The 26,764-nt window shown below is 41.9% G+C and overlaps 1 protein-coding gene across 7 annotated transcripts in view; it reads right to left on the bottom strand.

Annotated features, from left to right (window-relative positions):
• The window catches only part of EBF1 (EBF transcription factor 1), a 261,978-nt gene that overhangs the window by 94,307 nt on the left and 140,907 nt on the right, over positions 1–26,764 (bottom strand). For all 7 annotated transcript variants that reach the window (XM_065734684.1, XM_065734686.1, XM_065734687.1 and 4 more), the window contains one exon: positions 3,343–3,424. In XM_065734684.1, the coding sequence (XP_065590756.1) occupies positions 3,343–3,424 (82 nt within the window). The remainder of the gene's footprint in view (positions 1–3,342; positions 3,425–26,764) is intronic.

Here is a 26,764-nt window from a genome sequence, read left to right as displayed (position 1 = left end):
CCCATTGAGGCAAACTAGCAGTCTAGGCTGAGGAAGAGGTTGTGGTAACAGCACTGAACAGCACAGCAATTTCTGACTGACTTTCAAGGTTTTCATAATAAACGAATCTTCAGGGTTTTATGCAGTGACTCAGACTGAAAAGTTTTCTCTAAATTATAACTTGACATGTGTCAGTTTGCAAGCAGCTGTGCTAAAACAAGAACAACAAGATAACTGGGGCACTTGGGTTTCATTAATTAAAATAACATACAAATCTGTTTAGGTTATATGAATGAGTTTTCAGTGCTGAAAAACAAAATCTGGGCAGAGTTCATCCATGATACCACCTACTTACTACTACCACTGACTGGGGCTCTACAGCCCAGCCCACCAAAACCAACAGCTTACTGTGACAAAGAATGCAAAAACAGACCGAGCATCTGCTCCATGGGGTTTTTAGAACAATAAAGACAAAGATGGACTAAAGGGAAAATAAGTGGTGTTGCCAGATGTTTTGTGCAATTGGGCTGATGAAACAGAGAGATGAAGTAATTTTCTTGAGAACAAGCGGGGAGTCTGCACCATAGCTGAACACTCAACTGAACTGCCCTGAGTCCCTGCATGGACAGCTTGACTTTTTACATCTGCTGCTGCTGAAAGAAACAGAGCTATTACAACCATGGCCAGCACCACTCTAGCACACATTTCCACTGGCACTTGACACTGCTGATCTGCAGCATCCAGTCATCACGTGCTTGAGCATCTCAGATATGTAGGGAAATGCACTTCTTTCCAAGCCCATACCTGCTTTTCTGTTAAGCTTATCCCACTAGTTCAGGAACACAACGTGCAGGATAAAGCTACCTAATTAACTTCTGTACATGAATGAAAATTCACATGCTGATCTTCTGAACCAACACATACACTGCCTATTCTCTACACTCTCTTAACCCATCTTAGATCGTAGTAGAGTCAGACAATTCCCTGTAGCATGAAATAAACTTATTAGGAAGGGAAATTTTCAGTACGAATTGTCCTTATATGGGACAAGACTCATGCCCCTCGCCTTCTCTGCTTCCCCCACCAAAATCACAAGTTCTATTATAACAACTCCTAGCAACTTTGGGAGACAGATAACTGATACCATGCCAAAAAGTGGACAAGCTCCCAGGTAGCTTGACAGTCCAGCATGGATGAGGGAACAAAATTAAAGTAGAGAAAATCTCAAATTTTCTGTGAATGGGTATGCTGCTATTTAAAATGGATGTGGAAATACCTCAGTCTCATCTTTGTAAGCAGTCCTTCCAGGTAACTTTAAGACAGACTTTTAAAGTCATTAGGAATATTTCAAAGGCACAAAGGAGCTAACAACAAGCTTTCTACTCACTTCACAGGGACCTTGATTTCATTTGGTTCCTATACAACACCATCTAGAACATGTAGGTGCATCATGTTATTAAGATAATGTGTATATTTGGTCCTTTTCATGCCAAGAAATACAAAATGAAGACCAGATTCTGTATTCTGACCATTTTAAGAAGTCTACTGCAAAAAGAACAAGTTCGAGATTAAAAGAAGAAAAAACAAAATTATCAGCAATGCAACACAAGAGCACCTACTGTAAAACAATATGCCCGGGCACTTAGCAGCACGCTACAAGCTTCAATACCACCCTGTATTACAGTATAAGCAGTTCACTCTGCTGAAAGTGATTAATTTCTTGAAAATGCTAAGGTCACACTAATTGACATGACCTGTGTAATTAAGCAGTCTCTGTTTACACACGTAAAGCTCAACTGCTGTGAAGCTGGGTTTGTATGACAGAATGTCTTTACAAGTCAAGAGATCAACAACCTTTCCTATGTCCTACCTATTCACCAACACAGGCTCCTGATTGCTGTTCTGAGAGAACACAGAAAGGCATTACCATATGAAAATCAGCCTCTAGCCTGGGTGAGCACAGACCCAGCAGAGTGTACATGTTGTGAGGCAAGTCCTGACAGGCCCCAGGGGTGACTGCTTGGCCTGAAGCCCCATGCTGGCGAGTCCTTTTTCCACTTTCTCCTTCACCGATAATGCCCTCTCAAATCACAGGAGAAATGTGACGGAGGGAAGAATACAGGATGAGAAGCTAACAGTTCTGCCACGCTAATGCTAGTTTTTATTCTGATTAATTTAATCTCTGTTGCCACATCTACTCACTCCTGCACATCTACGCTTGGAGGGGCAAATACCACCCCCTTCTGCCTTCCAGTGCTCCTGCAATTAAGTAGTTCAAGAAAAGACACGCATTCTACATATAAATAATATTGCCATTCACAAAGCATTTAGCACTTCCAGTTAAGTGCTACAATGTCACAAAGAAGCAAACAAAAATTGTGAGCTAGTGCAGAAAGCAGCAGTCATCTTTCTGAGTTTTCTTCCTCTAGAGGCCCATACGGTCTCTGGGACAGACCTCCTGCTCCTTCCTCAGCTCCCTGAGGCAAACCCCCACCGCAGTCTGTATCATAATTTCTCCCTGTACTCCATTTACTTCTTCCATCAAAAGAGAAGGTCCTCTGCTCTCCACCCCATGTTTTAGTTCAGCCCCTACTCGAGTAAATCATTACCAACACAACCAAATAACAAGTTTGAAACAACCTCTTCTCAGCATTGTCACCGCACCTCTCTCTCCTGTTAGCTTGGAGAAAGGCTAGCAACTTCCCAAGGGAAACTGATGTTCTTAACTCCAAAAGTAGTCATGGATGTTGGGGTAGCATAGAGATATGTCCCTGGTCACTTCAGCTGTGTGGATACCACAGCTCCTGAGCTTCCCTCCCACACACTGCAACACTGGGGAAGTACCAGTCCAAAGGATCCCAAGAAAGATACCAGGAGTAGTTCCTTCCAAGAAGGGAAGGATTATCATCACATTAATGCACATTTATGAGTCTTCAATGATGCAGAAGAATAAATCCTGAAGCCTAAGCAGAGCGACAAGCCTGATTTTATTACTGAATTATTCTTATACCTTCCTCTGCCTTTTCCAACAGACATGGAGCTCACTTAGTTTGGCGTGATTACATGAAGGCAAACAGTTCCCCAGGCAGAGCAGAGAACCCCAAAGCCAGGTTGTCTCATGACTGAAAACAACAGTGAGGTCACTCTGATTCTTCTATTCCCAGATTCACTTCCCACAGAGATGACTTTATCTTCAAGAATTTTTCTGGTCCAAAAGAAAAAGAAAGAAAACCCAAACACCTCCTCCCAGTTCTAGTGACAAGACCTCAGGCAGTATCCTGTAACCCTGTATTTTTAGGTTGAATTCCTAGGCTAGTTTGGGTTAGCTGCTGATTTTCAAAGGAGGAAGCGTGCCCAACTGACCTGAAATCGACGCATGTCTCGAGGGTTTCCTGCATTTTTTAGACAATTTTGGTTACATTTGAGAAAAAATTTCAAGAAGAACCTGTGAAAAAAGAGAAATTGATGTTATCATCTAATAAACAGTGCACAGTATTATAATGTAACATCTGTACATTTGGTCTAACAAAGTTATTTACATCAGTAGTCTCAACTCAGATAATTCACACCACTGACTGTCCACTGTGGGTGCAAAGGCCACAGTCCAGCAAAATCTGTAAGGATTACCTAGGGTGTAAGCATGAACTTAATAGTTCTGCTGTAATAGAGCCATTAAAGATCTCAGATGTGGTCCCTCCATCACGCTAAATGGCCAAAATCATGGAGCAAGAAAGTAAGAGATTCATTTTTCTTCTTGCTGGACTACAGCACGTAAAACGCCAGCCAAAAAAAAATCGCCTTGTGTAAAAATGGGATTTTGTTTTGCTGCAGTTTAGCGTACACATTTTGATTTAATACAAAAGTACAGAAACCTTTCCATACAATCAAAATCCTCCTTCCACAGTTGCACTGTTTGTACATAACGTTGATAACAGTGGTTAGCAAAAGACCAAAACCCCAGGAAGGACAGGAAAGTCTCAGTTAAAAGACTGACATCGTGGAAAAAAAAAGTATTTTCAATGCTGCCTATTTCCTGGCCATACACAGTTCACTGAAGTAGCTGCACAACCCTTACATATATCTCTAAGAAAATACATTGCATTTTACAAAGCCAAAGAAAAAAAGCAAACATTTCACTGAAAATATTTCCTCTGGTGTTATGCATCAGTGGACTGTAAACTCATAAAGACAAGTCAGTGAGTAATGGCGGGTCTCAGATTCCAGGCTTTCTCCTTGAGAGCCAAAGTTTATCAGTCTTTTGTCCAAAATAAACTACAGACTAAGGCCTACTAAAGCTCAGCTGTGCAAAATTTAATCCTACAGCAAGTTTAAAACCTAGTGCAACCAGACAGAGCAGCACTACATTTGCAATAACCAACAGTTGACTAAGCAGAAGCTCATCTGACCCATCTCCACATTTAAAGAAAAAAAAGCGAGGCAAGGAATTTTGGTTCTGCTTTGCTTGAAATTGGAAAGTTAACTTCTGCAAGCATCCATCTTTTAACACCTAAACTGAATGCTAAGTCAGCAGAATTTGCACATGCTGCCAACAAGAAAGGCAAAAGTGGAAGGTAAACAGCTTCAGAAAATCCCTTTATGATGAACAGCATTCTTCGCCCCACTCTAGTTGGGATGCCACCCCTCAAACAAGAAAGCTTCGAGGCTTGTTCCTCCACACCAGGAAAATCATGCCAGGCAAATGTGGCAAGGGCAAAGTCAAATTCTGAGGGACTGTGTTCATTAAAGAAAACTAAGGTAATGTGGGGGATTATAAACTGCAGTGCCCAGGATTATCACGGACTGATGGCCCAGCCCACAAAGTCCCTTCTCCCCCCGTGCTCATAAATAAGAGCAAGAGACCAGCAATCAATATAAAATAAACAGGCATCAGACGTGAAGAGGGCTTTGGAAACACTTAATTCTGGTGTAAACAAACACAAAGTGCTATAAGCTGTAACACTTTCTCATCAAGTAGGTTCTGATTCTCAATAACTGAAAGTTGTGCTATTTGTTGTATGCGCGTGTGTCTTTTTAAGCCTCTAACGGCCAGCTGTGACAGCCTGACTCAGATTGTGTAGAAGGAGCTGTCAGCACAAATCTTGGCATCTCAGATCCAGACAACTGCTTGCCACCAGGCGAAGGTTTGTACTCATGCCAGAATGGATTTTGAGAGACAAGCAAACAGGGCATTAATTCTGCCAAAGAAAAACGAAAAGCGGGGAGAGTTCAGGATCTTACACTTCAGATTATAGTTTTCCTGTCAACAGCTCATCATTTAGTTCATGAGCTATGAAGGGCACGGACATCAGATCCCCCTTGCCCTAAGCTGGCCCTGACATGCAAAATGCTGGCAGGATCCAGAGACCACCCCTCTACGCAGGGCTGCTTGTTGAAACAAAAAGCCTGGCCATCTGTTGGGAGGTAAAGACATCCCTGTCAGCCTGAGCTTATAGCCTCCAACAGGCCCTTCTATGGCAAAGCCTCAGGACCACTCATTCTGTGGGGTGAAGCCTACGCTCACTCAAATTTGTTATGGGACCAGTCAGAGCTCTGCCAAGTGCTGGGCTCAGCAGTTGACTTCTCGGTATGCTGCTGCACTACAGCCTAAGGAGAGCTGGGACATGGCAGAATTAAACATGTAAGCACTGAAAGACAGTGTCAGCCATGCAAAGGCAAGAAGAGCCTTTCCAGCCCTAGCACCACACATGTAAGATGCACAGCTGGAAGCTCAACACAAGAGCCCTCCAGAAGAGATAGAAAGCTCTGTGTGAATCTCTCTGGACAAACACTGCGCACTGCAGCTATAGGAGATTCACTATGCAGTACAGGAACTGTGCTCTGGAGTTTCCAAACTCAAGACGCAAAGTTTGGAAGTCTAACTCCAATTGTGCTGTCTTCACCAAATCTTATGGAAGCTTCATCAAAATGAGCCGTACAAGAAATTAGACTCATTTATTTAAATCTACCAAAAAAAAAAAAACCCTCAGGTAAGCAAACAAAACTTCATTTGAATTCAACTAATTGAATAAAAAAATTAACTTAAAAATATTTTCAGATGAATTATCAACACACCATGCTTACATAGCCAAGTTCATTCACTGCATTTCAAGTACAAATCTGCCAGTTCACAGAATGTCAGGGATTGGAAGGGACCTCAGAAGATCATCTAGGCCAATCACCCTGCCAGAGCAGGAACACCTAAATTAGGTCACACAGGAACACACCCAGACAGGTTCTGAATATCTGCAGAAGGAGAGCGCACACAACCTCTCTGGGCAGCCTGTTCCAGTGTTCTGTTACCCTCAGTGTGAAGATGGCTCACAGAACATGTTCTGCCAAGCATTACATTTTTATTCCACTGGGAAGACAAAACAACCTACAGGCTTCACTTTGTTGGGAATGCACCAGAGCTGGAGCCCCCAGCTCCATGGACACATCCTATGCTAGCTCAAGCAAGAGGCAAGCAGCTCTCAAACTGGTCCAGTGCTCTCCAGTTGCCAGTGTCCCCACTATGGCAGACAGATAGACAGGTACAAATCAAGATAAGAGCAGCGTCCTGGTTTGACTCATGAGATTCAGGTCTATCTCTTGGTTTCTGCTTGAAACTAATTGCCCCACTGCCTTCTTCACCTCCAGTCCACTTCTGCCAGCCTCGCTCATTAGCAGTGCTTCACTCCGAAAATATTTCAGATTTAGATTGACAGGACCTGTCCAGAAGAAGCACCAGCAGAGCTGAGCACTTTGTAAGCACAACACAAATTTCCGTCCCTGTTTGTTTGCATCTAACTTCTTCTCTGTGGGATTTTTTTGTCTCTAGCATTCTCCCCATTTAGCGGGGCTGTGCAGCATCAATACTAACCACAGAGGATAATACAGCATTAATACTAACCACTGGGGCCTGAAATTCATTCCAAAGATGAAAAAAATGCGCACTGACATTCCTCTGCGTTTCTATCTTTGACTTTAACTCTCTCCAAACTTAGGTGCTGCTAAACACTAGAACTTCCACCACAGAAGACTCAGTCATCAATTACAGTTATTGCTACCACTTAAAGTTTCTTTTTGCATGAATCAAACAGAACACAATTCCCAACTGCGTTCCTGACTATTGACATCTCTGGCATCAAGTGCACTGGTGCACATGGAGCAGAGAAACACAAGTCAAACCCTCAGGAGTGAGCTCAGGTCCACAAACATACAAACCTTCACGAAGGACCTGGGTTGACTGACTGACTTTAAAACTTTACATTTCTACTAAATCAAAGGGCTCTGGGTTTCACCCCTTATTCCACATGGATATGGGACTCCGTTTTGGAGGAAAACAAGTTAATTTTAGGTTCTATTTTGCTGTGATAGATAGATCTCAGTGTAGCTTCAAAAATAACTCAAGCATCAAAGTTTGTAAGCAGGCAGCCCATGATATGGCATCATCCTACCACAAATCTCTAAGAAACTGCAAGAACCAATGTAGAAACTTAACCTTCAGTTAGGTACAAAATTCCAGTCTGAATAGGACAATAAAAATTAACCTGAACTTCTGTGCTTCAGCTGGAAGCTCTACCAAACAGCTCTTTAGCTCTTCTGGAAGGGTTCTCTCCTCTCCTTACAGTTTGACAGAAAATTCCCCTTAGGAGATGAAGATTTTTTTTCTAACAAAACTGCTCTACTCCCAGAAAGGTTATGGTCTTAGCAGGATTCTCTGACAGTAATGTGCCCCTTCCCCAACCCTGTCTGAGCTTTCTGGTTGCCCTGCTGCCTTCCTGCCCTGCTTCCTCTTCTTACTCCTGACACTCTGCAGAAGCTGGACTTGATGATCATCATGGGTCCCTTTCAGTTCAGGATATGATTCTATAGTTCTACCTGCTCCCCAGTGCTGCTGGCCTCTTCCTGACACTCATCCTCCTCTGATTCCCCTCCTTCAACCACAGATTAATGCATATGTTTATTCAAAGCACACAAAGAGTTAAAGAAAGCAAGCCCTGACACGATCTAGGCTGGTTCTGCTGTCACTCCCCCAAAGGAAATTTAAAGGAACTCAAACACGAAAGCTCAGCAGTAGTATTTTCTTGCCACTGCCACAATAAATATGTCTGTGGAAGGAGAAAAAAAATAGTTGGAAAGGGAAGACCCGCTGCATTCCCGATGCTGAAGAAAAGCTTGTTTGTTCCCAATACATTGGAGAAGTTGTTCAGGAACAGTTCATCCATGTGAAAATATGACAGCTGTTGGGCTGCCAAGGTCAGCCAGAGCAGTGGCTATCCAGAAGTGCCAGTGATACAACATAAACCTCTTCAGGGCAAGCAAATGAGACAAAACTCAACTCTTCTGTGGTGTAAATGCATTTGATAGAAGACGGTAAATTCAGACTCCTGGGTGAAACAGAGCAATAAGTACATGCAGGTTTGCAAAATTAGTAAATGCAAAATACGTGCAATAATTAGCAACTGGCCACCAGATAAAAGGATTGCATGCTCATTCTGTATGATGTACCAATTCAGCAGGAGTACTAAATATGTGCATAAATTTAAATACAGAAGCAGTTCTGTTGGAGACAAAGGTGGTATTCACATTCCTCAGTACCTCGCAAAGCTCAGCCTCAATCCTTTCCATGGTTGCCCTCCCAGCAAATAGGATGCTGGGACACTACAAATACAGTTTTCTCAAGGAGCATATGATGGATATTTTCTTTCTGGTGAAAACTTGGCACATAAAGGTGCACAGCAGCCAATATAGAGGTGAACCCGCAGGTCACCAAGAGGCAGCCAGCGCACACGCTTCAGCTGCGTCACTTACTCCTTTGGGATTCTCTGTGTACTTTTCAGACATAACCCTCAATCAGCAACTGCTACTAAATCTACTAGCAACTAAAATCGCCACCAAAACCAAAATACGGAGAACACCAATTGTTTCATGGCATTTTATTTGGAAAATTAAAAAATTCAAAGCACTGAAACTTCTCTTCAGGAATTGCAGAAGGACTGAGTATATTCTCCACCCTTTCTAAGTAACTTTTCTAATCGAAGCTACCATCTTATGATAGAAAATCCCCAACTTTTAAAAAATAAAACTAAAATAGGATTTCTTCCCTTGAATTATATATTTTTTTTTTGTCTTTTCCAACATTTCTAAACTTTACTTTCAGGGAGTGCTTTTTTTATTCCGCTCTGCTGTGCTGCAGTGATATAACAGCAACAGGACTGGCACAATGAAACCATATCACAAAGAAAGATGAAAATGGAAGGCTCGCCCACCTCTGAGGATTGAAGCTCACAGGGAAAGACACCACAAAGGAGAGATCTCCAACCGGAGACCTGTCCTCAGTGGCAGTCAGCCCTTAAATGGGGTCTCAGCATGGTTGAAGCTGGCTCCACCCCTTTAGGTCACAGAGGTGAATTGCCTTCACCTGTGCTCCCAGGGCTGACCGGGTCTTGTCTCCAGGTGCTCAATCAGTGGCTCAGGCTGTGACTCAGCAGTTGTTACACACATGGAAAAGATGTCAAAATAATGGAAAATTCCACACTAAAAAAAAATTTGTCCTCAACTCAGCTAATAACTGCAGGAAAGGAAAAGAAAATCTCATCATGTGAAATATGCAAATTCCCATTCATTAATGAGTTCACTGTTGCAAAGTTTTGGATTTTTGGGTTTGTTTTTTCTGTTTGTTTTTTAATTCACAGACCTTTTCACATACAATGAACTGGTTGTGTCAACTACCCTATTCACAAAAGAAAAATTGAGCCTTACACTGGTATTTACCAGCATGAGGTCGTGCATGGAAATCAAATATAAGCATGGGGGAAACCTCCTATTATCCACATGTTCACAGCTGGATTTTGCTTGGCTCTTCAGTCAATAAACAGCAGTAGCTACCTTTTGTGGCATTTTTACAACAGGAAATTTATTCTGCAGAAGAGAAATTAAACACCAGATACAATCATCTAACTCTTTTCTAAACATAACCTTCTTGAGTTGTCAAACATCCTAATTAAGAAGAAAAAAAAATCCCAAGTCTGCCCTCACTGGATTCAGCCCTTAGTGACTTAAAACTGGAGCTGAATCAGACATGTATTTTATATTTATAGGATGCTAAGCAGTCACTAAGGAAAAAAAAAAAGCTAAAACCAAAAGCCTGGAAAATTATTTATTTTACTAGAAAATACATATTTCCCTCTTGAACTACAGAAGAGATCCAAGAAAAGAAATGTGACAGAGAGAAAAAGCCTCAAGCAGTCAGAATCTATTGACTAAGATTCTTCAGGCAATGCCACAATAATAGAAACAGAATAGTCTGCATTATTTTTGTAAACTCACTCTGATTCCCTGAGCTGGCATAGCTGGGGTTTGCTGTTATCAACACTGCAAATATTCAGTTCAGCTCAGCAAACAGGTGAGGAGGCATCCATGTAATCACAAGATCAGAAGGTAGGACTGCCCAAAACAGCCTTAAATTACTCACTGCTTGCTTTACTGGGTGCTTTCAATTGCTTTTCCTTAGGTCTGTGTATTCTGCGCAGCATATCAGTCTTTCATCTTGCACCTTATGGAATTCTCCAGCTCTCTGACACTGAGTTAAAATGCATCAGAGAAATTTACAGTACTTTGGGAACGTGTGTTTGGCATTTTTGCCCGCGAGTGAGTTAAAAGCCCATGGAAATGGTTTTGCTTCCTTTTCCCACATTTTTTAATAAGAAAAGAAAGAGATAACACCACCAAGAAACAACATCACGAAACAAAATTAAAAATAGTCCAGAGGCAGCTTTGAATGCTCAGTTTCTGTAATTTAATTCTGCCCAGATCTGACATTTTAAATTTTTTTCCTTGAAGTAGTGAAAATCTCACTTTTCTTATATATCCTTAGCTGTGCTCAGATCCATTATCTTAAATTTTTATTAGGTTTCAGCTGCAGCTGCCCTCCTGTCATAAGAAAAGTTGGAAGGAGTTTGTGCCATCTGCATACAGAGCATATGCAGTGCATTTGGTTTATGATAGTGTGATGCAAGATGACTGCACGTACACCCACCCGCTGTACTACGTGACAGTGTCACGAGGCAGCAGAGCCATGCTCCTATGCCACATGCAGAGTGGTTGTTTGCTTACCCAGCACAGAAACCTCCTGCTCTGCCTTTCCATGCATGCCTCAAATCACTGCCTGCTCTTTGAAAGCTGAAGGGCCTGTGCTTTTGCTGAAATGGTGACAGACCAGTGTAACAGTGATTGAAGTCACATAACCAACAGAGCTTACCCTTATTTATTTATTAAAAGAACCAATATTTAGCCAATTTGTCTGAACTGAACAACTTTTCATTTTGTTCTGTCTCCATTTCACCCATTTGATCGTTCACAGACCGGGCTACAAAAGTGGGCGAGATATTTCTAGTTTTACTAAAGATGCTACAATCCAGTCATTGGAAAACATCTGAAACATCTCTGCGCTCTGTCATAGTTCACACAATGCCATTGAATTAGCAGCCCTCCCAGGGCCACAGTTCTGCTAAAAGAACCTCTGTTCAATGTAAGCGATGACAGATAACAGCACTGCTGTTATTGTAATACGATATGAGTATTTGGTTGCCTGCTACCTCATGGTAAACTACTGTAACTTCAGCAGTGTTACCAAAAAACATAGGTGGTATTGCAGTCCCGATATGCTGTGGAGCAGTGCTAATCCAGCCAGCTGAAGCTGCTTCTCTCTTAGCAGATGTGGGATTCTAAAACTCGTCACCTGGAGACGAGGGTGCTGATGACATGTTCCTTTCATCCACTTGCTGGGAAAGTTATAAAGATCCACGTGGTACATATTTCATGTCTGGGAAACAGGCACGTCCTTTCTCTTGCTCACTTTTCCCAGATCAGCACATGAATGCTCTGAAGCATTTAAGGAGCTTGCACAGTTGTGTACAACCTGTACGTCCAATAATCAATGATTGCTCAAGTTATCTAATGCCAATAATATCCTTAAATAACATTGACGCACCAGTGTGACCATCCAAACTGCCAAACCCATCGAAGCAGGCTATTTATGGGATGTGTGAGAACAGGATACATTCATTCTGGCAAGAGTCAGAGCCTCTACAGCACAGAGAAAAGGCTCTGTACATCAGATGCTGAGCATTACTGCAAACCCCTCTGAGCAGAGGTCTGCAACAGTCAGGCAAGGTGCTGCTGTAGTTCCAACAGCATTCCTCCCCACAGCCTGGCTCAAAACTCACTCTGGTTTTGTTTTCAAGATTTTTTCTTTTCTTATAAGTGGAACACAAGTTTAAAAAATAAATAAATAAATAAGTGCCAGGAGATGTTGACTGAGATGGGAATGATATTTAACCACACTTATGCATAGGACTGATGGCCTGAAAAGAAAGAAAGGCCAAAGGAAGGCAACCTTAGGTCTCCTATTTTCTGCAACGCACAACATACGCCAGAGGTGAATCAGAAGCACATCAGAAACGAAGAAAGTTCATTCATATCTCCAAATCATTAATAATATACAAGTCCAAAGAGTCTCCATCCCCAGAGAAATGTAAGAGAAACGCACTGCACACACTGTGTGAGCTCAGGGCTCTCCACTGCAGCTGTTCCACTGCCTCAGGAGCAGTGCCAGTCAGAGTCATCTGTGGGACCACAGGATTAAGTGTTGGGATGACACCTCAGCCCCAGCTTTTGCGTCACCTAATCCTCTGCAGAACTGTAACAGCAACGGCCAACTTAGAAATGAAACTAAACCTTGTTTCACGCAGCCCTGCTCTGAAGGTGAATGCAAATTACCTTACATGACTCAGCTGCATAATTACACAGAAGAACTTGGGAAGTGCCAATGTTCTGAAGGATTGAGTGCAACCCCTCGACAGACAATTTATGCTTCAAAAAGCAAATGAAGAGCTTGTTTCAAGTAAAGAAACAGCAGGGAAGGACTTCATATAGGGGAGGAAAAAAAAACCAATAGCGCTATCAAGTCGTTATAACTTCTAGAAACTTGAATCTAAACTGGGATTATGGTCATAGTGAGGAAAGAGTCTGAAAGGGGATGTGAGATGGGATTCTTTTATTTCTGTAAACTTTTCTTGTTTCTTCTGCAAAAGAAATCTAGTTAAAAGGAGGCTTTGGAAGAAACCAGTGAGACTCAGTCCAGCACTAGCCATGCAGTCAAATAAGGCACATGTATGTATGATATGAATATGTTTTCTCTTTATACAAGACAAGTTCAAGCATAAAAATGCTGTGGAACAAAGTCAAATGCTGCCCTGAGCCCCTGCCCATGGGCTGGACATTCCACTCAGGGGCTCCCATTGTTTCAGGATATTCAAGAGAATGAAGCTCTCGCTTCCTCTGCAGCAGGGAGCTCTGGCAATGAGGACAGGATCCAGAGTATCACTGCTATTTTGAGAGCTAGAAGGAAGCAGAACACTGTTTTGTGGAAAGGCGGAGGCACGTTGCATGAGCTGTATGCATGGTGGTTCAACAGGAGAGTGTTGTTTGGTGTTGGAAGGGGATGCTGAACTGGATCAAAGTAGAAAATTGTGCAGAATCTGTGTGTGTGTGTGTGTGTGTGTGTGTGTGTGTGTGTGTGTGTGTGTAAGCAACCAAGAGACTGTAAAATACATCGTAAATCACTACACAAGGGGAAGACTTAGTAAAGGGAAAAGAGAAAGATTGTGATGTCATAGTGAAGATCACAGTAGATGTAATGCTGGAGATGTTATCAATAAATACTGCACATGTGCACGATCTTTAACAGTACCCTGGAAGAACTTAATTTTAGAAATAATTACCTCCACAGCAGATATGTAGAATGAAAACATGTATGTTAATATCACAGCTTTTGGGTGAACTTTTCCTAAGTAATGGACTTTGAACAAAGAGAAGACATACTTTTGCTGATTCCCTCTTCTAATATCACAGAGACATGAGAAGGCATTATAGCCTGTAGCTACAAAGTTGTCTTCTGCACCCATCCAGCAGGGTGATGCAGCTAACAAGAAGTGTGGCCTGCCCTGGACATCAGTGACCCAGCGAGGGTACCTAATCTGAAGGACAAAACCTAATGTCCTAGAGTACTATTACTCTTAGGTGACAAGCCATAGGTGGGGTGAGGTAAGGACACAAGTTGGACGCTGCTGGCTGTCACTAGCATGCCTTTCTATGTGAACACAGGGATTATACCCATGATCAATGGGATTCATATCCACAAAACACACTCCAGGAGGATTTACAAAGTCCTACATTAATCCTGCATAGTTATTATTTTTCTGTATTGCTACGGAGTACCAAGAATTGCATTAGCAACAGGAAAGGGTTTGTTTACAACAAGCAACTAGATAACTGTGCCAGGGCAGAATTTTTTCTTCATCAACATTGTACCAACAAAAGCCACAATGAATGTAATGAACTAGGAACTGCATGCAACTTTACAACTTTTCACTCTCTTTTTTATATTCTACTATTCTTTTTTTGAGAACAATTGTGCTGGCAACTGGCAAAGAGTAAAGAAGATGAGCGAAACCTCACAGCTGGCCCCTTCTAGCACCTCCCTGGAAAAAATATACTTCCTCCCTAGTGTAAAAATAACTAACGAATCTCACCCAAAATCTTTCTAACTAGACAAACAGCTTAAAACCATCAAGAATGCCACTTGAGTACAGAATATTGATCGTTCTTTTTGTGCTCTGTTCTGCAGCTCCCACAAAGCTGCACTAAAGACTTCTCTATTAAGACCTAAATGTATAATAATTGGCCTAAATGTTGAAACGTACTACCCTCTCTATATTATATATATTTCACTAATGGAAAGGAAGAAAGCCTGTGGGATGGCTGGCAAAACAGTGTGAACCTAGAAGACGAGAACAGGGCATTATCGCAAAGATATTAATATAAATCTACAGAAAACATTATTTTTCATCTTTTCTGGTGAATTGACACTCCAGGCCCAGAGTTAAACAATACAGGAAACAAAAACACAGCCATATACCCAAAGGCTTGGTGAATCTCATTTGCTAACCATACAATATCAAGTTTTAAATCCCCACTCAATCTCCAAATAAAAATTAAGAGGGAGTTTGTAGATACACTTTTCAGTGACAATGGCATGTGCTAGATAACATGCAAAAATACTCTCACATCACCTTGATAATTATAACCACCAACCAACAGACAATCCCAACAAAGCAATACTCCAGGCTTGATTCAAGATGAGAAGGAAAATACAGTTAAATGTACGATAAGTAATCTGCATGTGAGTTTGATGTCTATTATACAAAATAACATATCTCTGAGTTCAAAAGTATGAACTGTTCAGATTACAACAAGATTTTCCACTCAAAGTTTACTTGGACTGAGCAGAATTACTATGAGTAGCGAGTGATTGCACAGTTCTTGCCTCTGCAGTGAAGTTTTTCTGCTGCCCTGGAGCTGTCTACATCCAGCTTTAGCCTTGGCACCTCCTGAATCTTTCACCAACATTTTACAGAGTTCATGGATATAAATAAGCAGGCTTGGCTTCACTGTGTTCAGGAGAGCACGAAGAGCCCTTCATCTATAAGACTTCTGATGCTCAGTACAAGCAGCTGGCTAGAACTAGCAAGGACACTGAGGAGAAAACTTTTATCCTTACAGAAAGTGTCTTGGGACTTGTTACGACTACAGGTGGTCAGGCACTTGACTTTGTGTCTCTCCTGAAAGACAGCACCTGCACCAGCACAGCACTCCCTGGTGTGACACCTCTTCAGTAACATCTGAAAGAGAAGCGTACCTCCTACTGAGCCACCAAACACTGCTCCCCCCGCAGCAGAGAAGCTTTTCCTTAGAGGACTCTACTTTTTAAATAAAAATTGTCAGCCCAGTGATGCAGCACCAATAACTCCATGTGGTTTTGCTTTTCTATATTCTGAAGGTTGCTTTTAAAAAACGGGTTTCATTACACAACTGGGTACAGCCAAGTGGTGTGTCAGAAGTTTCAAACTGGTATGATTTTCTTGCAACTGGTCACGGCCTTCTTGATGTTCACCCATTCATTCAGAAGGCACGCTCCTAGCGTTCACCTATGCATCTCTTTTAAAGCAATACACCAATACAGCATGCACTCCTTGACGATGATTTCTGGTTATTCCCTTTCCACTTCTGAAGACCACAAAATCACAACTTTTTCTAGTTTAATAAAAGGAAGCTTTGTATTGAGTCATAGACAATAATGCATTTGGGATATGTAAACCAAGAAGGAATGTGGGGCTGGCAGAACAGACACTGAAATGTCATGCCTTCATCTCAGGGAAGATCATGCTTCTGAGATATACAGGCAGAAAATTGTCTGAAATATTAAATATGTTGATAGCTCACGGTACAGACGACTCCAAGCCAGATCCCCAAACTGGAACATTTCTGCACTCCAGACAACACTCACTCTGTACCCTAACAGTGGCTGGACATGTCTTTGTACAGGAATGAAGCACAAACTTGGATGGAAACTGCCACACCTTTTGTGGAATTCCAATTTGAGGTTCACACCTGACCAGAAATAACAAGTTCAGATCCCACCTTGCAGACCTGATCTCAGGCCTCAGGAGTCTACAGAATGAAAAGGAAACATCTTTCTTGAATGTGCAAGAGGCATTTCCAAAACTATCCCCACTCATTACTTCTCAAAGGATGCAGCAAACAGCATCCCTTAGGCTGTATAAATCTCTGCAGAAGGAGCGGAATAATTTTTCTCCCATCACAAACCTTCCAGTCTAATATTTGACAGCCTAGATCAGGTGCTGTCCAAACATTTATTAAAACATTTTAAATGATGAATATATCCAATTATTACTATTAATGCAGCTAATACTGACTAATGAGGGGGAAACATACTAGCTTGTGTCCCGCAATTCATTACCCCTGCCTTGTCAACAATTCAAAGCCCAAAACCTAATCATCCATACTGGGCCCTGTTATATTTCACACGTCACATTTAATAAGTCACTCAGTGCCTATAAATTAATGTAACATGTCGGCGTTTATGAGTGCGGCTTTGTCACTGTTAACAAATGATGTGCTGGCCTGGTCTGCTGCAGCTCAGCAGTGACGAATGACGGAGGATGATTTCTCTCCAAACTACAAGCTACGTGCTGTGGAGCACAGCAACACACAGATACACGTATGGGAACGTGTGCTCACACATGCACACACACACGGTATGTGTGGAAATGGTACACAGAGCAAGGAAGATCCATCTGCATATGTTTTAATAGGCATGATGAATATATCTTGGTGTAGACTTTTTTAATTCGGTCATTCTATTTTATCAGTACACATAATACCTAATCATATATGCATACATATGTACACTATATGCTGTATGGGACTGTAGGAATGTAGATATGGTTCTCCAGCAATTTTAACAAAGATCTTTCTATTGAATGTATCATGTTACAAGTTCACCTGCGTTACTTCAAGCCAACTAAGTTTCCAGAACAATAATAACACATACAGGTGGGGCCGAGTTGGATTCACAATTACTCTGAGCACCTGTAGTATTTCCATGCTTTGTGCCTTCATAAATGAAACACCGCAGACGTGCAGCGCAAAACAAGCTGCTGAGCTGCAGATGAGTGGCACAGCACCAGCAGGTTTCGTGGGATATTTTTTTCTGAGCAAAACTGATTTTTTTAATGGTATGAATTATTCACAACTTAAAGACATACTGCTCACGAAGAGAAACAGCACCTGTGACATACAGCTAATTTTTAACAATGACTCTTGATATTTTCCTGCACAAAGTGTAAGTGCTGGAAAGTACCAGGAAAACATTGGGGTCTTTTTGGTTACTTCAGTTACAGCTGCGGCAGGTTCAGGATTGATGAAAGACATCTGGATCTACATACAGCTGCAGTAAGTACTATATGCAGTAATAAAACTGCATGTTGCAAATGCATATTGTGTCCAGGAGCGAAGTTGTCGCTGGAAGCAGCTTTTATAGAGCTCAACTGGTTTGTCAGCAGTGAAGGAAGAAGACAAACAGGGAAACGACCTCTGAGAGATGAGCTCTTAGCCCCTAAAGCTGAATTTTAACAAATCACAGAACAGGACCCCTGCTTTAGTTTTGTAACAAAGCTTTCCTGACAGTAATGCCTGATGGATCCTTCTGTTCTCTTTTACATCAGTGATGCATCCCATGTTACAGCAGCAGATTCCCTATGAAATGAGACATACTCAAATACAGGCAGCAATGTGAAGAGTGTAACTGAGATACGAATGCATCGAGCCCACAGCCAGCCTGGGAGCAATAGATCTGGCTGTGAATTTTCGGGAGACTGTTATTTCCCAACAGTGGCAAACAGAAACTTTTGTGGGAGAGTCATGGCCAAAGGTCTGGTAATATGAAAAAATATGTGCAGATAAAAACCTCCAGTGCGTTAAAACATCTTCTTTACACAGTCTAAAATTGACAAGCATCCTTTCCTGATAAAATACAAGGCTTACTTGCAAATTTTAATTTTAAAATGTTATGCTTAAAAAATTCTTAGTACTAGATTTAAAAGTTGACACGGTAACAACTGAGCTGAAGCACTTTCTTCCATGAATTTCCCTACATTTTTTCTTGGAGTACTAACCCACAAATAGCTCAGCAATTTTTATTTTTATTTTTTAAACCTGTTTTCAAATCTGAAAACTCTTGAGAGGACTGTGGACCTGGTAAAAGGTCTCCTGCACAGCTCCAGCTATTCGTGACACACTGGCCCACTGAAGTGAACCCTCCACAGAGGGAGCACTACTCTCCCAGCAACTCCATGCCTGGAGATCCCTGCACAGATACACTGCACTGAATTTGGAACAAAGCACACATACTGAGATTTAAAATCACCTCCGAGGAACAAATAGCAAAGAGCAAACTGCGCAGCACTGACACCAGGAGCTCCTCTGCCAGATGGAATTGGGAGGCTTGGCCTTCCTTTCCACCCAGGCAGCACAGACAGAGATGGGCTCCTCTGGAGGCCAGTTCTGGGCAGGAGCCCAACTCAAGCGCTCCGAATTGTCTGTGGAATAAAGTTCGTCTTTCCATAGCTTCCACGGAGGATGGCCAACTTCCTGATTGGGCTTTTCCACTGTGCCCCAGGGCCACATTGTGCAAATACCCCCTTGGAAGATATTTTCTTAAAGAATGGGAAATATTAACCTCTATAAATAGTGCCTCCAAAAGTTATATAAAACACTTTAAGTTTCAACCACTAAGGTTTGTTCTTCGCTTAACATCAGCAGCTGTGACTCAGTGCTTCCATGTTCTGTGGAAGCAGCAAAAGTGAACAGCAGGGCAACAAAAAGCCATGCTTCTTTTCCAAATCCCTCCATCCTGGAAGAGCCACCCAATGGTTAAAGTGCTAGACCAGAACACAGAAGACCCAGATTCCTTTCTCTGCTTGGCATACTTTGTAAGCTGCCAAGTCGCTTTTAAGCTGCTAAAGATGCAATTAAGCCCTCTTGAAAGTCCTACTGCACATTTTACTGCATCTTTAGAAGTCAAAACACCTTTAAAAATCTGGCTTTAAATCTCTCCGTGTCTTCTCTTCCCATCTTTAAAATAGGGATCATGACACTTCCCTATCACACAGGTGCTGTAAGGATAGATAAAAACAAAGACACTTTCTAAAAAGTGTCACACATATCTAGGATTGTCTCATGTATTGTTGGCATAAAAAAAAAAAGTCTCAGATACTTTTAAAGACTTCTGATACATAAAGAGAAACGATTTAGGATTTCACAGACCTATTTTTTTTAATGCCTCTAAGAAAATTATTCAGTACAGGCAGTATCAGTGAAAGAAGCACACTTACCAATTTGTTTTTCTAGGTCGTGTACAAGGTTCTTTTGGTAGTCCACACCTCTAGACTAATGGATAGGGTAAAAATTTGTTCAAAGGCTTCAGAATCACTGCTCCTGCACTCTATGTAATTGGGCAGTAGCTGGTGCTGAAGGAAACCGTGGCAGAGTACAGCCAGAGGTCAGCCACAGCGCGGCAGCGTGTGGTGCAGAGCAGCAGAGGCTAGTTGACCAATTAAAGGTAAGCAATGCCTCACGTCCCAGCTGCCTGCCATTTGCACAATGTGAAAGGTAATAAAGACCCTGCAAACCCAGGAACGCATACCAGCCAAGCAATACAGAGCCCTCTTACAACAGAAAGTGGGGAAGGAAGGGGGGAAGAAACAAGATCCCCGAGATACTAAATACGTTAATAATTTCACTACAGAAAATGTATGTGTTAATTGGCTATCAAAATGTGCATTATTTTCCCTAAAAGCCATTTTCTAATTCCAGCACTCGATTCAGAAATTACAGAGTGCAAACTCTGCTTCCAAGGAGCTCTGTGCTAACACACCCCATGCAGCCAGAAGTTGAGACCACTGCTTCTGACTGAAAACAAACAGGCTGAGCAGCTCGGCTATGCAGCACACCCGCCTTGCTTCTCTTTAATCCCATCCTCCTCTACGCCGTGTCACTCATTTATCTTCTCCAGTCCTTCCAGTCATAAGTTCTGTGTGGCAATCCTATATTATTTGTACAGAAGTCTGACCTACCAGAGGCCTCCAGGTACTACTGCAAAATACACGGTTTACAAGAGAAAAGTTCAGCATTTATTTCTTTATTTTCCTTACATACACACTGAGCTGTAATGGGCAGAAAGAAAATCAAAAAGTGAGTGGAGCGACTAGGAGGAAAACTTAGGACATACACGTGGCACAGTCAAGCTTGGTGAAGCCAAGTTTTTATGCTTAACTGAAAACTTAGCAAACTCCATGAGAAAGGAGGAGGCTTTGCAGTAAAGCTATCACATCAGCACTGCTGGATAGTGTTTTTTAATTTAAAAAAAGAAAAGGCAAAAAGAGGCTGAATTACCTTGTTGCAAAGGATTCCTAGAATCTCTGAAATCTTGAAGAAAAGAAATCTGCATGACAATAATACTGTTTCCTTCTCTGAGGGACCCATAGGGCTCAAAAAATCATACGGAAAGAAAAAGAAAAAAAACACAGCTATTTTCAATTCAGTCCATTGTATAGAATGGTGAATGTCACAAGGTTTATTTTACAATGATATATTATCAAGAAAAATAAGGGCTCAGGCAGAGACCTATTTTCTCAAGAATTTATTGTTCACCAAAATGGTTTGTTTTGCAGAAACATTTCTTTTCCCTCTATTTATTTTTTTTTTCCTGGCAGTTCCTTCTGGCTTCATCCAAGAACTGCCTCCATCCACACTTTCCCTGCCTTTAAGAGAGGTAAATCTTAAAACATCCTCTGTTTTGCTACCTGCTGCTTTCAAACCTCCCCTGCATGGGGATGGCTCCTTCTGTAATCACAGCTAAGCCACTAGCTAGCTCCTCCCTACTGAAACTTCAGAGGTCACCCAGACCTATGGAGAGCCCAGAATGCAGCAAGGCACTGCAAAGCAAGACCCAGCCCAGTGCCACTTAGAGACACAGGGACACACCTGGACCCCACGTCAGGTGCCAGCCAACTCACTGGGACACCCAGGTGGTGGCACAGTAGGCCAGGAGCAGCCCAAGCCCTCCAGATGGAGCAGAGAGTGGGGCTGATGCTCAGGGACTGGCTTCCAGCACAGGAATTCATCTGGGGAGGAGCATCCCTCCAAATCCCAGTGTGAAGAGCAGAATGAGCTGCACTGAAATGAGGGGCTTTAAGCAGCTCTCCTCGTTACCAGCCTTTGTGAACCAGCACCTCTACAAAGCACTGGCTAGGTGTGCTTGGTGGCTATTAGGAAGAATTTCTGCCAGGCAGTGGCACAGGCTGACCAGGGAGGTGGTGGAGTCACTGTCCCCAGAGGTATTCAAGAAAAGGAATACTGGTGGTATTCCTTGTTTTTATTGTGGTACCGAGTAGCACCGGTGGAAGCTGGACACCTGGACTACACGATCCTAGAGGTCTTTTCCAACCTTAATGATTCTATGCTATTTCAGTGGCACCACATACTGATAAAACTTCATCGCTCTGCCTTTCCTATGTGTCTGCACTGCCTTATTACAGCAGAGGGACAATTTGTATTCTTTATGTACTTAGTCCCTGTAGCCCCCATGTGAGTTAAGGTAATACCAGTATGCTCTTTCCATAGGGGAGGAAAAGAATCGACTTAACAAGCTCCTACAAATGTTTTTAAGAAAAGAAGGGAAGGTGCTCCGATACACAAACAAGTCTTTTGGCCATCAATTTCTACTTTAGTAACTATTTATTTCAATTAGAAAAGTAGAAGGATTAAAATAGTAATGAAGTCTAACTCCAATGCATTTTCCGATTGGAACTAGCATTTGGTTCAGAAAGTAAATAAAGCAAAAACTGAGTAGGTGATGGAAATTCAAAGTGCATTGTCTGTCTAAGCTAAACTGATGCAAGTCTACATATTCTGTTTAAAAAAAAAAGAAAAGAAAAGAAACAAAGTCAAAAGTAGGTCAGAAAAGCTGACAGAATTAATCGCAGAAAAGAAGAATGGAAAAATTGATGGAGAAAGATAACTTCTCATGATGAATTCATAGTCAGTGTTTAATTGAGTACAATGAACTTGAAAATACACTTGCTGAATGTCGGCGTTAGCTGGACTGCTGCATGTTTGTCAGCAGTTAAAATGCACAAACTGATCAATAGAGTAAAACAAAGGAGCCCAGGTATGCATGTGTACTCATACATCACTTCAATAAATTATTCCGGGTGTTAGAACCAGGGGGAAGGGAGGGAGGTGGATTCAGAACAATCATTTTGGGATCAAGAGCTAAATCATTTCAACCACATCTTGATTTCTGCAAAACTCTACAGGAATTATGAGGCTTAACAGCATCTCAACAATTAGCATATTATAAATACAAAAATGATATATTAAAGCGAGAGGAGAAAAAGGCCAGCATTTTACACCTACAGTAATATAATTCCACTACTTAATGCAAAGTAACAGGCATTAGAGTGTTTGGGATCCTCTTGTATAGTGTTATCTGCTCTATCAGTAAATGAGACTATGTGAACAGTACAACCTATAAATAATTCAAGGCCTGAGATGGCAATTATAGAACCATGCACAACCAGCATGAATATTTTATGAAGGCTAAAACAGCCCTCAGAATGAATCATGGATAGATGAACACACACACACACGCTCAGCTGTTGGCCAAGTACTGCTTCCAGACACGGCTTGTATCTGATCCTTAGTACACCCCCAAAAAATTCTTCAACACAGAAGTCAGAAGTTACATCTGTATTTTTATATATTAGACGACATCAAAGATAAATACAGTGATGGCAGAAAAAAAACCCCCACGTTTTATCAGTGAAAGAAAATGTTTATTTCTTTCCCAAGATTCTAGTAGAAATTCTAAACAACTTTTTTCACATGCACAAAATGTGGTTGACAAAGCAAACAATGAGGTCCAAAATAAAGGCCCGCAAGGGCTCATTGCAGACTGAGTACACTGAACTGCAAAATCTGGCACTACACAAGGACTTGCCTGCATGGAGATATTTACCCCTAGAGATGCACAAGTATAGCTCATACTGGTATAAGTTCCCATATGGGCACTATTATTGCAGCACAAGAGCATTCACATGGGAGTTACAGCTGTATAACTACTCCAGCATAATTATACGGGTATAATTATGCCAGTAAATTTCCCTGTATTAGCAAGCCCAGAGAAAACCTCCAGGTGAGAAGCACAGCACTACTGCATCCCACCCCAGCACACCACCAAGGGCCTGCAGTGAAATGCAGCTCAAAGCAGGGGGTCCCCAAACCCCACTCCCAAACCAGCACACAGGGGTGGGCTAATACACACTAACAAAACCAAATACTATTACGCACATCCGCAAAAAGACACGTGCACATATACACACCACTTATACTATATATAAATACATATACAGATATTCATATGAATTTGTATTTTGGATCGTGTGTTATAAACACTGATTAGTCCACAGATGACTTCTTTGAAATGAGTACATAGAATTTCTCTCATTTTCTGACCGGTAAAACTGAAATATGCAGTTGAAACACCACTGACTATTAAAAGAAACTGTGCTGGAAGCTGAGCGACCATCAGTTAACTCTTCTATGACAAATACCTTAAAGATTTCACATATGCAAACACATCTGACCCTCCTGCTGCTGGGTGCGTGGCAATCCGTAGGCACAAGTAAGAAATAAAGAACAAGACTGAAAGCAGAGCAAAATGACCACACTAAGATGACAACATCAGATGCTTCTTGCTAATCTTAATACTTTTGTTGCCTCTTTTTTTTTTTAATTTTATTTTTAAACTCTAATTGAGTCTTTCATTGGCATCTAAAAAAAGGATCTTTAAGGCTGCAATTTAAAACGATGCACTGCAGACAGGCTGCCGAGGTCTCCTGGAAGGATGTGCCCATGAATAGGGTCACAGTGTCACAGACGGCACAGAGAGCACGAACTCACTCCTCTCGCTGTCTTTTCCTGCATGACCCCTATAATTTTGTGGGTTTGGCAAACACAAGGGGCAATTCTGTCAGCCAGGGTCAAGCTGCCATTGCAGGGGGTTTGTGGGCAGGTTAGGGATTTGAGGGTGAGGCGTTGTGTCATGCTGGGTCAAGATACTGCAATTGTGGGTGCCAGTTTGGCAGCTCTGAGGTGGACTGCAGATGTTTTCCAGGGAGGGAAGAGAAATATACAGGCGAGCTCCGGGAGATGTAGTTTGAACTGGAACTGCTTCTGGGTTTGGCACTGAGAAGAAAGTTGAAGGAAGTGGGGGACACTGCACCTGGGAGCTGGAATGGTTCGGGATATTAGTTGGGGAAGATGCAGCGTCTACAGGAATCGCTGCCTTCAGCATCCTTTATCACCCTGACTATAATACCACACTCAGCAAATAGGTGCATTTCTCTGGCAGAAGAACCTGGAGAACACATCCCTCAGTGTGTATACCCATGAGAAACTAGGTCCTGGGGGGAGAGGCTTCACAGGTGGATTTTACAGCCTAATTCTTCTTAGTCTGCACCCACCTCCTAACTCAGCCTTTTCTCTCTTTTTATAACATTTGGAAATGCTGAATTTTGAGACAAATAATTAACTTAATCATGATCAAATTCCTGGTGCATACAGGTACAGCAAAGCAGAACCACTGAGTTTGTTTTTTCTCATTTAAAGGCAGTGAATAAAAAATCATAAGCAGAAACGCATACCTTGAGACCGCAAGTCCAGAGGAAATACTCTGCTAATTGCAAGGGTGTATTAAAGTCATGAACTAAGTAAACTAATTTGCTCTTGGCATATTTTCTATACCTCCCAGGTTTCTGTTTAGAACCTCTGTTTAGACATTTCACAATCTAAATCTGGTGAAGTTTGAAAAAGGCCTAAAGAAGGGAGGGAGGGAAAAAAAAACAATACAAAAAACAGGCAACTGGTGTAATAAGCAGGTTCTGGAACTTGACCTGGCTTTCTATTCATTTGCAATACTGATATGATTCCTAACTCAAGAAAAAAAATAATCTGAATGGTTAATCTTTTATTTTCATTATTTTGACATTTCTGTTTACCTTTTAGAAATGCTATCGGAGACACAATGTGGCATTGGAAAGCTAAATGCTAACACATGGACTGCTCTACAACTCTGCAAAAATTTCTCTCATACTTTTGCAAATACCACAGCCAAAATCAACAGTACAAGTTTGATTTTCTTCATCATGAATTGACAGCTTATTTATCTCCAAGGAAGAACTTTCTAAACCTCTTAAGCTTCCAAACAACTGAGGAAGGATTCTGCTGACTACTCAAAAATATTGGTGCCTCATAAAATTATAAGCTAAGTTATTCAATTCATCGTGCGTCCCTTCCAAAAGAGAAGAAATGTGCACTAGGAATTGTAACAGACTTCATGGAAACCAAAGTCAAAATGCCAATTTGCAAAATAACTTTCTTATTAGCATAGCATCCTTCATCTGATATTAAGCCTGTGTTTGCCCTTGCCACGCAAAAACTCCAGCTAAAGAGTCTTCATGGTTATCACAGAACAGCTCTGTTTGGAGTCCCGACCTGCCGTGGGCTGACTGCCCCCCAGCAGCTCAGGCTGCACACAGCTCCATCCACGGCCTTGGGCACGTCCAGGAATGGGGCACCCACAGCTCTGGGCAGCAGTGCCAGGGCCTCACCACTCTCCTGAGTATCTCTTCATCTCAAATACACAGATCTTAAAAACACTCGGACAAGTCTCATTAAAGTCAAAGTTTTACACATGCTTCAGTACGTGCAAAACAATGACAGATTTACACTAAATGCTCAATTGCTTTCTTGAATTATGGTCTTAAGCACTTCAGTGTTCAGTGCAGGTAAACAATCCTTGCACTGTTGGATAATACCAGTGCTTTATTGCAGAGAGAATTGCCAAATGGTAGTTGTTTTCAGCAGAAATAATGGTTTCTGGTGACTGAGAAAATTAGGTTACATATTAGGAAGAATTTTTTTACTCAGAGAGTGGTAATGTACCAGTACTGCTGCCCAGAGCTGTGGGTGCTTAAGGCCACAGACAGGGCCCTGGGCAGCCTCAGCTGGTGGGGGGAACCACCCCAGGCAGGGGGTTGGAACTAGAAAACCTTTAAGGTACCCTATGACCTAAGCCCTTCTATGACTGTTAGGCAGATCGAGGTGGAACACAGATGCTGGTCCTGAGATGTGCAGGAGAGAACCTCCTTAACACCCCTCTGCTGCAGCATCTGCACAATGCCAGCACTGCCGCATCCCTACAGCCAGTGCCTTCCAGCAAGCTGCTGCTTGTTTGCAGGAGAGACTTTAAATCAAT

Source organism: Cyrtonyx montezumae, unplaced genomic scaffold (genome assembly GCF_038088225.1).
Source record: "Cyrtonyx montezumae isolate F1298 unplaced genomic scaffold, pur_monq_1.0 scaffold_18, whole genome shotgun sequence".
NCBI classification, from domain to species: Eukaryota; Metazoa; Chordata; class Aves; order Galliformes; family Odontophoridae; genus Cyrtonyx; species Cyrtonyx montezumae.
This window is presented reverse-complemented; position numbering and strand designations above follow the sequence as displayed.